This window comes from Barbus barbus (genome assembly GCF_936440315.1).
Source record: "Barbus barbus genome assembly, chromosome: 34".
NCBI lineage: Eukaryota > Metazoa > Chordata > Actinopteri > Cypriniformes > Cyprinidae > Barbus > Barbus barbus.
This window is the reverse complement of record NC_136762.1, coordinates 9,229,405-9,239,574: the sequence shown is the minus strand read 5'-3', so window position 1 is coordinate 9,239,574 and position 10,170 is coordinate 9,229,405. Positions and strand designations below refer to the sequence as shown.

Sequence of the window (10,170 nt, the reverse complement as noted above, 5' to 3'; positions counted from 1 at the left end):
TGCTGTCTGTCTGTCAGGAAGCTGGTGATCCACTGACAGGCAGAGGTGGGGATGGAGAGCTGTCAATTTATTCTGAAGGGTGTTCGGGATAATGGTGTTAAAAGCGGAGCTGAATTCTTCAAATAGGACCCTCACATAAGTACCTGGTCTGTCCAGATGCTGCAGGGTGAAGGTTTAACTGTCTTGTCTTGTAAAACAATCAAGTTGATTATACTTAACAGTTGAAATAGGTGGATTTTTTTTTACAGTGTAGTTACTATATTATATTTGATGAGTTTATATTAAGACCTTCTTTGCATTTTGACATTGTAAAATAAGGCCCTACAATCCAGTTGTCTGCACAAGGCATGTATAAGCTATAGCAAGCTGCATATATCTTTAAAAAGAGCCTGTGGAACAAAATTTAAGTAATGAATCACAACGAAAGGAAGTTTGCTAAAAAACTTTATTGCATTTTTTGTTTTTTTGAGATGATCAGCTACTTATTAGAGCTTGTTGTTGGGAAAGACAAAACATGGTGTCAGTGTAATCACCAGGACCATCTATTTCACTATTTTGAAAAAATAAAACAGGCTAGCATTTCTTAACTTGACATAATTCATGACATTTTGGAGAGATATATAAGGTCTACTAATTAGAACATTATGCTGTTTATTTGTGTTATAGTTTATTAGTTTATACATACACAAAGTGTTGAGGTTTTAAAGTTGGCCATATAGAAATGAGCAGCTACAGTTGTGTTCAAAATAATAGCAGTGTTTTTTAAAACGTGAGTAAAGCTCAAAATCCTTATAATATTTTTTATTTCCATTCATTGGGAACACTGCACATTATATTTTACATCAAAACATGAAGAAAAACTATCAATATTTTAATTACTTTACAGAAAATGAAGAAAAAAAATGGTATTGGGCTGTTCAAAAAAATAGCAGTGTCTGCATTTTTTCATTACAAACTCAAATATTTACTCAATAAACTGAAAAAACGTTAAGATTTAGCATTCATGTGAATCACTAAACTAATATTTAGTTGTATAACCACTGTTTTTGAGAACTGCTTCACATCTGTGCTGCATGGAGTCAACCAACTTCTGGCACCTGTAAACAGGTATTCCAGCTCAGGATGATTTGACAACCTTCCACAATTCCTCTGCATTTCTTGGTTTTGCCTCAGAAACAGCATTTTTGATGTCACCCCACAAGTTTTCTATTGGATTAAGGTCCGGGGATTGGGCTGGCCACTCCATAACCTTAATTTTGTTGGTCTGGAACCAAGATGCTGCTCGCTTACTGGTGTGTTTGGGGTCGTTGTCTTGTTGAAACACCCATTTCAAAAGGCATTTCCTCTTCAGCATAAGGCAGCATGACCTCTTCAAGTATTCTGATATAAGCAAAGTGATCCATGATCCCTGGTATGCGATAAATAGGCCCGACACCAAAGTAAGAGAAACAGCCCCATATCATGATGCTTGCACCACCATGCTTCACAGTCTTCAGAGTGTACTGTGGCTTGAATTCAGTGTTTGGGGGTCGTCTGACAAACTGTCTGCGGCCCTTGGACCCAAAAAGAACAATTTTACTCTCATCAGTCCACAAAATGTTTCTCCATTTCTCTTTAGGCCAGTCGATATGTTCTTTGGCAAATTGTATCCTCTTCAGCACATGTCTTTTTTTTAACAGTGGGACTTTGCGGGGGCTTCTTGCCGATAGATTAGCCTCACACAAGCGTCTTCTAATTGTCACAGTACTCACAGGTAACTTCAGACCATCTCTGATCTCCCTGGAGCTGATCATTGGCTGAATCTTTGCCATTCTGGCTATTGTTCGATCCATTCGAATGGTAGTCTTCCGTTTTCTTCCACGTCTCTCTTGTTTGGCTTTCCATTTTAAAGCATTGGAGATCATTTTAGCTGAGCAGCCTATCATTTTCTGCACTTCTTTATGTGTTTTCCCCTCTCTAATCAACGTTTTAATTAAAGCACGCTGTTCTTCTGAACAATGTCTGGCACGACCCATCGTTCTCAGGTTTTCAGAGAGAATTGGATGTACAACATGTGCTGGCTTCATCCTTAAATAAGGGCCACCTGAATGACACCTGTTTCTTCACATAATGAATGACCTCACTGATTGAACTCCACACTGCTATAATTTTGAACACGCCCCTTTCACTTAATTATTCAATTACACAGACTCTGGAGCATTCATATCATGAATGTTGGGTCTGTTGGTTTCTCTGAGTTTACGACACCTACTAGTAAATTATTTGCCATGTAATAATATGATTTATACCAAAAACAGTGATTGATCTGGTTAGTCATGTTGGACTGCTATTATTTTGAACACAACTGTACATACTGTAATACCCTATACATAACATACTACATAATGCTACTGAAAGCCAAAGTAACAAAAAGGGTTTTATGTTAATTGTACATAGCAAATTCACAGTGCTGTTCGTGTTTACGGTAAGGCATTTTCTGTATTTGAAAGCAATTCTAGTTTTTTTTAACAATTAACAATGCTTTCCCTTATCTTTCTTTTAAAAGTGATTTAAAAATTAAACATCACAGATCCCTGTTAAGCCTGCACTAAAGTCAGCTGCAGATCTCCAGAAATCTCCAAGATATCAATGTCGTTCAGCTTTGTGTAGCGATGTTTGTAAGTGTGTGCTTGTTTGCCATTGACAAACACGTTGTAATGATGGGGATTGCAGGAGATGGTGACCTGCAACACACACAATATTATCAATATTATTTTCAACTCACAATGACAGCATCAATAAAGCAATAAATGTTCATGGATGTAAGTCTGTCTACCTGAAAAGGTTGTCCTTTTTGAAACGGCAAGCCTCCGGACCGTTCCTCTGTACCCCACTGCTCCATCAGATTGGTGTTGCGCACAACCACTTTCTCATCGAAACGAGGATTATAGTGCAATGCAATCCCACTTCCGTAGCGCAGGTTAAATATTATTCTAATGGAGGAAACAGGAACAGAAGTCTTACATCTTAAAATGAACAGATTTACATTTTTGTTTAAATACGTGACATAAGTTATAATTAAAATAACAGTGTGAGTCTGTCATCTGATGTCTGACCTGTTAGCATTGGGATTGATAACTCCGTGAATGACAATGTTTTTGCCAGGGTGAAGCCCACCATTGATGACGGTTTTGTATGGGACAGTCTAAATGTGAGTCAAAATAAAGAGATATTTATAAATGAGTTTGAATTAGTGACTTTAAAGTCATGTAATACTTCAAATGTTCAAATGTACAATTAATTCAAATGTTTAATTAAATTGAAAATAAAAAATGCCTGATTTAAAGTGACACTGGTTTTATGAACAACATCTAGAACTTTTAAATCTTGTTTACTGATGAAACCTAAATAAGCATATGGCAAAATGATCTAAAATGAAATAATAAATGAATGAATTAAAATCTTATTAGAAGTGCAAAAGGAGTTAATGGAGAAAAACTGCAGAACTATTGCAAAAAGAGAAGGACAGAAAGGTGAATGTCCTAGAGTGGCCATCAGAAGTCATGAACACATGTATTCATGCAAAATAAAATAAAATACAATTTTCAAGTTTCAAGAAGCTTGGCAGATACCCACAAAAACTAAAATCTAATTATAACTATAAACATAAATAGGTTAAAAGCATATGACGTGTCACACTGAAAGCACAGATTTTCATATGTATCTGAATCTCTTCATGCATGACTTTTAGCTGTGTATGGTCATGTGATTTCTTGTGGTGAGAGTTGCTCTTACATAATTGGGCGCAGATGGGTATGCCGGGAACTGTGGGTAGACAAACACTATTTGTATCATTTCCTCATTCAGGACAAACACAATGTGATCTCAAAACTGTTACTGAAAGATATGGGAGATTGCAAATGTCGCGCTTGATCAAACAACAGCACTTTAGTGAGCACTTTCAACACATCAGAACGATATAAAATAAATTATTCATTATTAATAACATCCCAAATAAGAGCACTGTTAAACAGAGATAACATTGAACAATGGAGTTTTCTAAATGCTGACATGGTACTAAAACGGGAAGTTGTGTGCATTAACACTTGACAGAGGTGAAGTAGATGTCATCATAGTTGACACATTATCCCAGTCATGCCACACCAAATGAGGAAAGACAAATATATTCTCTTTCTAGTAGTTTCTTCTTCCAACCTTTCGTTTACATTGTTTGCAGGCCGTAGAATCCAAGAAGGCATTGTATGGGTTTTGTAGAGCACCAATTAAATCATCAAAGACAGATATAACCTTCATAGTTAAGAACCTTTGATCTCTGTTGATCACCATAAAGGTGTCACATTACATATTTTTGCAAGATGTATTAACTTACCCCACATCCTGGAGGCACAGCATACTGAGGCTGAGATGAAAGGAACAGCAGTTGTTTATGACAGTAAAACTGCAATAATGTTCTTACTTACTATTGTTCAAATATATTTTACTCTCACCTGAAATCCTGCTTGAGCTGCTATATAACCCTGGAAAGATAATATACAAAATGCATTCAAAAGACATTGCAAAACTATGCTTGCTAGTGTATTGAGCTGTATCTGAGTTTGAACTCAAAAGTTAAATGCAGTATGAACTGATATCCATCTGTCTTACAGGTACAGGGTGATAGTACTCACCGGATAGGCCGGTTGTGGAGGTACATAAGGCTGCAAAGAAGAAAAAAAAAGTTTATATGTCATATTACATGTAACAAAGATGTTATTTAAATAAATAGTGGGCCTAAAAGTATTCAGCCACTACGCATACTGAATATTGCTTTAATGTGCGGAACTGCACTTGTGATTACATCATACATCCATTACAAAAAACACTGGCACAGACAAAACTCATTTCAAAACTAGCTCAAAAGTGAAGTTAGTTCTGTGAAAAGTTCTGCAGTGACAACACAATATTTTTGTTCTCACCGCAGGATTCTGGAAGGCAATAGAATTCAACTCCACCATTCCATCCACTGAGATGGTGTCCACTTGAGTGTATGGAATGCGGTGTCTATAGTCCAAGAAGTGTCTCCCATTAGTAGATATCTAAAGAGAACCATCATAAAAGTCATACATTTAAAGAGGTGAAATGCCTTTCTAATAATTAACTATTTATTGTTCTGCTGATTAAAAAGAAATACGCCAATGGATTAATGCTACTTAGAACCTGCAAATCTGAGAGTGAATGACCTTGTACCTTGTATTTGTCCAGCTCGACAAGGATCTGGAGGGTGAATGTTTGGCCTTGGGGGAAGGGAGATTCATATTTGCGTTCCTCTGAGCCCCAGCACCTGCTCTGGAAGGTGTTGTGCACTACATATCCAGGGCTCTCAAAGCGAGGGTTAAAGTGCAGAGCAACATCAGCCCCAGAATGATTACCACACTGAAGGTTCACATGAAATCTGCAGGACAAAAAGAAATGCGTGAGAAAGGAACGGGTAACAAGGAAAGTGTGATGGGATCGTCTCATCTCATCTCTGATCTGATATGTTCTAAAATATTTGCAAGGCTTACGAAGTGACACCTGAATTGGTAAATAATTCTTTCAAACTTAGCATTGTACTACTAAAAAAAACAAACACATCAAGAGCACTTTGACATTATCATGACTCTGATCATTAACCTAAATGAGTATAGATATAGGCTAAGACAGATAAAATAATTATGTATGTAGTATCCATAATAAAAAGTAGTTATTTAATCCATTTTATTCCCATAAATGAGTATAAAACACTTTCATATTCTTGAAAACTATCATTAAACATGATTCCTCACCTGTTAGCCCCTGGTAAAACCCGTCCACTTATGATAATGCTCTTCCCGTCCTGCAGGCCTCCCTGGATTTGGCCACTAAATGGGATTCTCTGTGTTGATGTAAATAGTATTATATGACACATACGTACTCTGCATCTGCCCTGATGAACTAATACCCAATAATGTGAATAAATTATTAAAATGACTTGTTTAATAGGCTACACGAAATTGGGGCATGGATGTCATATGGAGAGTTTGTTTGTTGTTGTTTATTCGCTACACAAATGTATGTGGTTCAAACTTATTAGATATAGAAAAGCCTACGTGATTTATGCCCTCCAAACTTAAAATTCAATATCACCTTGTAATTTTCCTTTTGCAGTTTTATAATTATTTATTTATTCTACTATTCAAGGCATAATCCCAATGTGAAAATTTACACCAAAAATGACGTCGTCAGCGTGCGTAACGGCTGTGAAGGGCTACTGAAGGAGGATGGGAAACAAAGAAAAAGAGAAAACAGAAACCCCACCTAAATACAGCCTGTTGTTGCATTGCAGAGTTTTAATTGTGCATGCAAAACCACATAACTGGAGCCCAAATAGTGTAATAACTCCGAAAAGAGGAAGACAAATAAAATAGCAAATAAAGGAGATATACTAATAAGCAATTGCGTATTATAACGCTGTATGATAATTTTTGCAAAACAAAACTATAAAGCAATCAGTCACTTACCGGGTTGTAAAACGGTTGTTGCTGATAAAAAGCCATTCTTTCAGTTCTTACTTTCCTGCGCCTTTAATTGTGCAAGTTAGTCAAGAGAGGTGAATAAAATGAAAGTGAGCAGATTTAAGAACCACCCACATGTCCGGTTTCCGAAGAAAACGCGTCAGGTTTCGATAAAATAGGAACTTGGCCAATGTGCATTGGCTGTAGGCTACATGGGCCTCTAAGTTTTGCTTTTCCAAATGTTGAACAATGTATTTATTCACTGATCAAACCCAAACTGCTGTGAGGAGGAATGTTATATAGCCTATAAATAATATCAATAGCTAGGCTACATAAAATAGACAGATGGTGGTTTTGGGGGGAGAGAGTTAAAACAGAAAAGGTCACGTCTCACGGCGTGCTAAATATTTATTTTAGGACTATTTGTATTTCATCTTATCCCATCTTTCCCATTTTCCAAATTGCAAAGTACTTCTTGCTTAACAGCGTGTAAACGGAATCGAAACTCCAGAAGCGTTCTCCCGTGAGAAGTGCAAAATAGCACTATTATTAAGTCTGTGCTTTTCATTGAGGGTTAAACTGTAGCCCATGGTCGGGCTACAGGCCAAAAGTGTCCCGCTAGATAGAAAAGGATCACTCGAATCAGAAATATGCGAAGGCTATGATGACTGCGGTGGACATGAGCGGGAAGTTATAGGCTATTTCTCAAGGTATTTATTTGCTCCTTCTGAATATTTTCAGCTGACAGCTGACTTTTTTTTTTTCTCTCAGAATGCGCGATATAAAAACTCGTCAAAAGTAACGTAACACAGTCTCATAATTTGTCTAGTTTTAAGGTCTGTAAGAGGACAAACTTACAAGAGAAATTGTTAATATTTTAAATTTTTCCGACCTGCAATGAACAAATGTCATTTCCACCACATCTTAATATACAGCTGTTATTTAAATATAGAATAACTATGCCACTCAAGAATTGTCTAAGATCATTTTTGTTACTAGTTTTAACAGTTTTTCCACAATGTGCAATAATTATACATTTATCAATGAGATAAATAACTGCCCTAAGGACCAAATGCTGAACTGTACACCTGTCAAATTTTATATTGGTTTGGGTAAGAGCTTTAGAAAATAAATAACTTGAATGATCTTTCGTGATACTTTCTGTTCACTCTGACATTTTTTTTAGATACTTTCTGCCCCTTATCTTCCAAGCCAGGCCGTACCATCCCTTCTGTCCCTTGGCTATCTGATGTTCTCCAAAAACATTGTTCTAAACTCAGGGCTGCGGAAAGGGTATGGCGCAAATCACAAAATCCTACTGACCTTAATTTATATCAATCACTCCTCTCTGACTTCTCTGCTAATGTTTCCACTGCTAAAAAGACATACTATCATGACAAAATTAACAATTCGCCTAACTCTCGCAAGCTCTTTAAAACATTTTCCTCCCTCCTTTGTCCTCCTCCTCCCCCTCCTTCATCATCTCTAACAGCTGACGACTTTGCCACATTCTTCATTAATAAAATTACAAACCTCACTGCACAATTTTCCACACCACAATCTATCAAACACATCTTACCAGCAAACATACACTCATTCACATCCTTCTCTCCACTCTCTCAGGCAGAAGTCTCTAAACTCAGTCATCCTACCTGTCCGCTTGATCCTATTCCATCTCATCTCCTTCAAGCCATTTCTCCTGCAGTTGTACCTGCACTCACTCACATCGTTAACACATCCCTTCTATGGAGCGAATTTTGTGCCAATATTCATCAAACAAATCCAGTGTATTGCAAATAAACACAATCTGCTTTGCAAAGAAAAACTCGACTTTCAAACAAACGCAAAGTGATGTGCAAATACAAAACTCTATTTGAGAGAAAATGCAGAGGTATGGATAAATATATGTATTGTGTGTTACAACTGTGAGACTCATTTGCCTTTTTATGAGGAAACTTGGCTTGATTTTCTCACAAATGGTGTTGGCAGATTTTCTCACAAATGCGTGCGGGCTGATTTTCTCACATGTGCAATTGAGCAACTTTCTTTTCCAAAAACAGCAGATGGCGCTGTCGGTCAATTTACGCTAGTCTCCCGAGACCTGAAACACCTCTTTACCTTTCCAGACCAATATGAGTAGGGAACAGGTGAGTTTCTGTCTTACTAGATCTATAATTAACCATTTAGATGTTTTCACAAAGCGACTCTACTACAGTGTCAGTGAAATTCACAACAAGTGCTGTAAAGTTATTAACATGATTGATTAGTTCAAAAATCAGAGGTGGCATGGCTAAAGATTTAACTAGGCTGTCTTTCCCTATAAAAAAAACTGATCCATTCTCCATACCTCTTATCTTCTGTTGGATCGCGGGAAAAATTATTTTCACTAGTGCTTAATTCAGGTACTTTAATAGTTACCAGATATGTCATATTTTTAAACTGTATTTTCATTGTTGAAGTTTAAAAGTCTGGGTGTGCGACAAGGAGAAAACAGTGATTTTGACACCTATAAGGAGGTTGAAAAGTATGAAAAAAATCATAATAGAAAGGTAGTAAAAAATTTTAAGGTGGTTTTATTGTTAGTTTGACAAAGAAAGAGGAATTTGTCCAAAATTATGTGTATTTTTTTAAATATGACCAAAGAACCTAAAAGTGCCCATAGTCTAAGAATCACCCAATTTTTTTATATATCATAACATTTCTTTCTTATACATAAAACTCCTGCAAGCATGTTAAGCTACAAAACAATAACAACTAAAGGCTAGTTCACACTACAGGATTTTAAAACGATTTGCAAATTAACGAGCTTGCAACAGGGCTGTAGGTTAATTGGGGGGAAATCTGCGGGTGATCGGCGCTTCGCGATCTTTATGTGTGAACTACACAACGATGCATCAAAGACGCTCGCTGACGCGTCGCCGACACCTCGCCGACGCCAAACAAATATAGCATGCCAAATATCTGGACCGGTCGGCCGACTCGACATCACGTGGTGTCAGGTGTGTTGACGAGCTACAGCCAATGAAAGAGCAAGGCATGGGTTGAGGTCACCGGAAGAAAAACAACAGCAACTTCGCTGAAAGAAAATGCTTATATTTTTGCACATAAGCATCTTTCACAGGCTTTTGGCTGCTATATTTTTTTTATTAACCACCAATAGTTACTGTTGCCATGACCGACAAACACTCACACTGCACTCTATCTCACGCAGTGAAAAACACATCGCAGAGCAAAGAGGAAACTGACCACACACCCACAGAGAAGACAGAGCAGGTTACTGCTGATATGAAACAAGGGTCTCAGGACTCTCAGCTTTTAAACTGAGTCATTTTTAAAGAAATTCAAACAATAAATACCTTTTTGTGGCTCTTCAATGTGTCGTGACAGATCACTATATTGCCTCAGTTCAAACACGTGAACCGATCATCTTTTCATATTTACTTAATGCACGAAATGAACATGAATAAACATCAGAAGGTGTTTAATTTCAACCGCGGAACACATCATTTTAAGTCCACCGAAGATAATCTACTCTTCTGTCTGATTCGTGGTTAAGGTTTGAAGGGATATAGCTGCGGCTACTGGGCATGCGCATTTACATATTTTCCGAGCCCACAATATAACGTGAAACCTATGAAAATGGTTTTAAAAAGCATAT

The 10,170-nt window shown here is 37.1% G+C and overlaps 1 protein-coding gene across 1 annotated transcript; it reads right to left on the bottom strand.

Moving 5' to 3' along the window:
- Positions 1-427: 427 nt before the first annotated feature.
- LOC306854017 (galectin-9-like) lies at positions 428-7,928 on the bottom strand. Its single transcript, XM_079391798.1, has 11 exons — positions 6,519-7,928; positions 5,805-5,893; positions 5,227-5,431; positions 4,956-5,075; positions 4,668-4,697; positions 4,488-4,517; positions 4,370-4,399; positions 3,775-3,804; positions 3,096-3,184; positions 2,816-2,972; positions 428-2,723 (listed from the first exon to the last, which is right to left on the bottom strand). Exons 1-11 carry the CDS (start codon positions 6,552-6,554, stop codon positions 2,577-2,579), a joined length of 963 nt encoding a protein of 320 aa, XP_079247924.1. The 5' UTR covers positions 6,555-7,928; the 3' UTR covers positions 428-2,576.
- Positions 7,929-10,170: the final 2,242 nt, after the last annotated feature.

What these genes read in the sequence shown, in the direction of transcription:
- LOC306854017 (XM_079391798.1), bottom strand. Translation starts at nt 6,554, where the DNA reads ATGGCTTTTTATCAGCAACAACCGTTTTACAACCCG. An exon ending in TCGAGCTGGACAAATACAAG is followed by an intron (nt 5,076 to 5,226) that starts GTACAAGGTCAT and finishes GGTTCTCTTTAG; the next exon opens with ATATCTACTAATGGGAGACA. An exon ending in ACCCATCTGCGCCCAATTAT is followed by an intron (nt 3,185 to 3,774) that starts GTAAGAGCAACT and finishes ACTCACATTTAG; the next exon opens with ACTGTCCCATACAAAACCGT.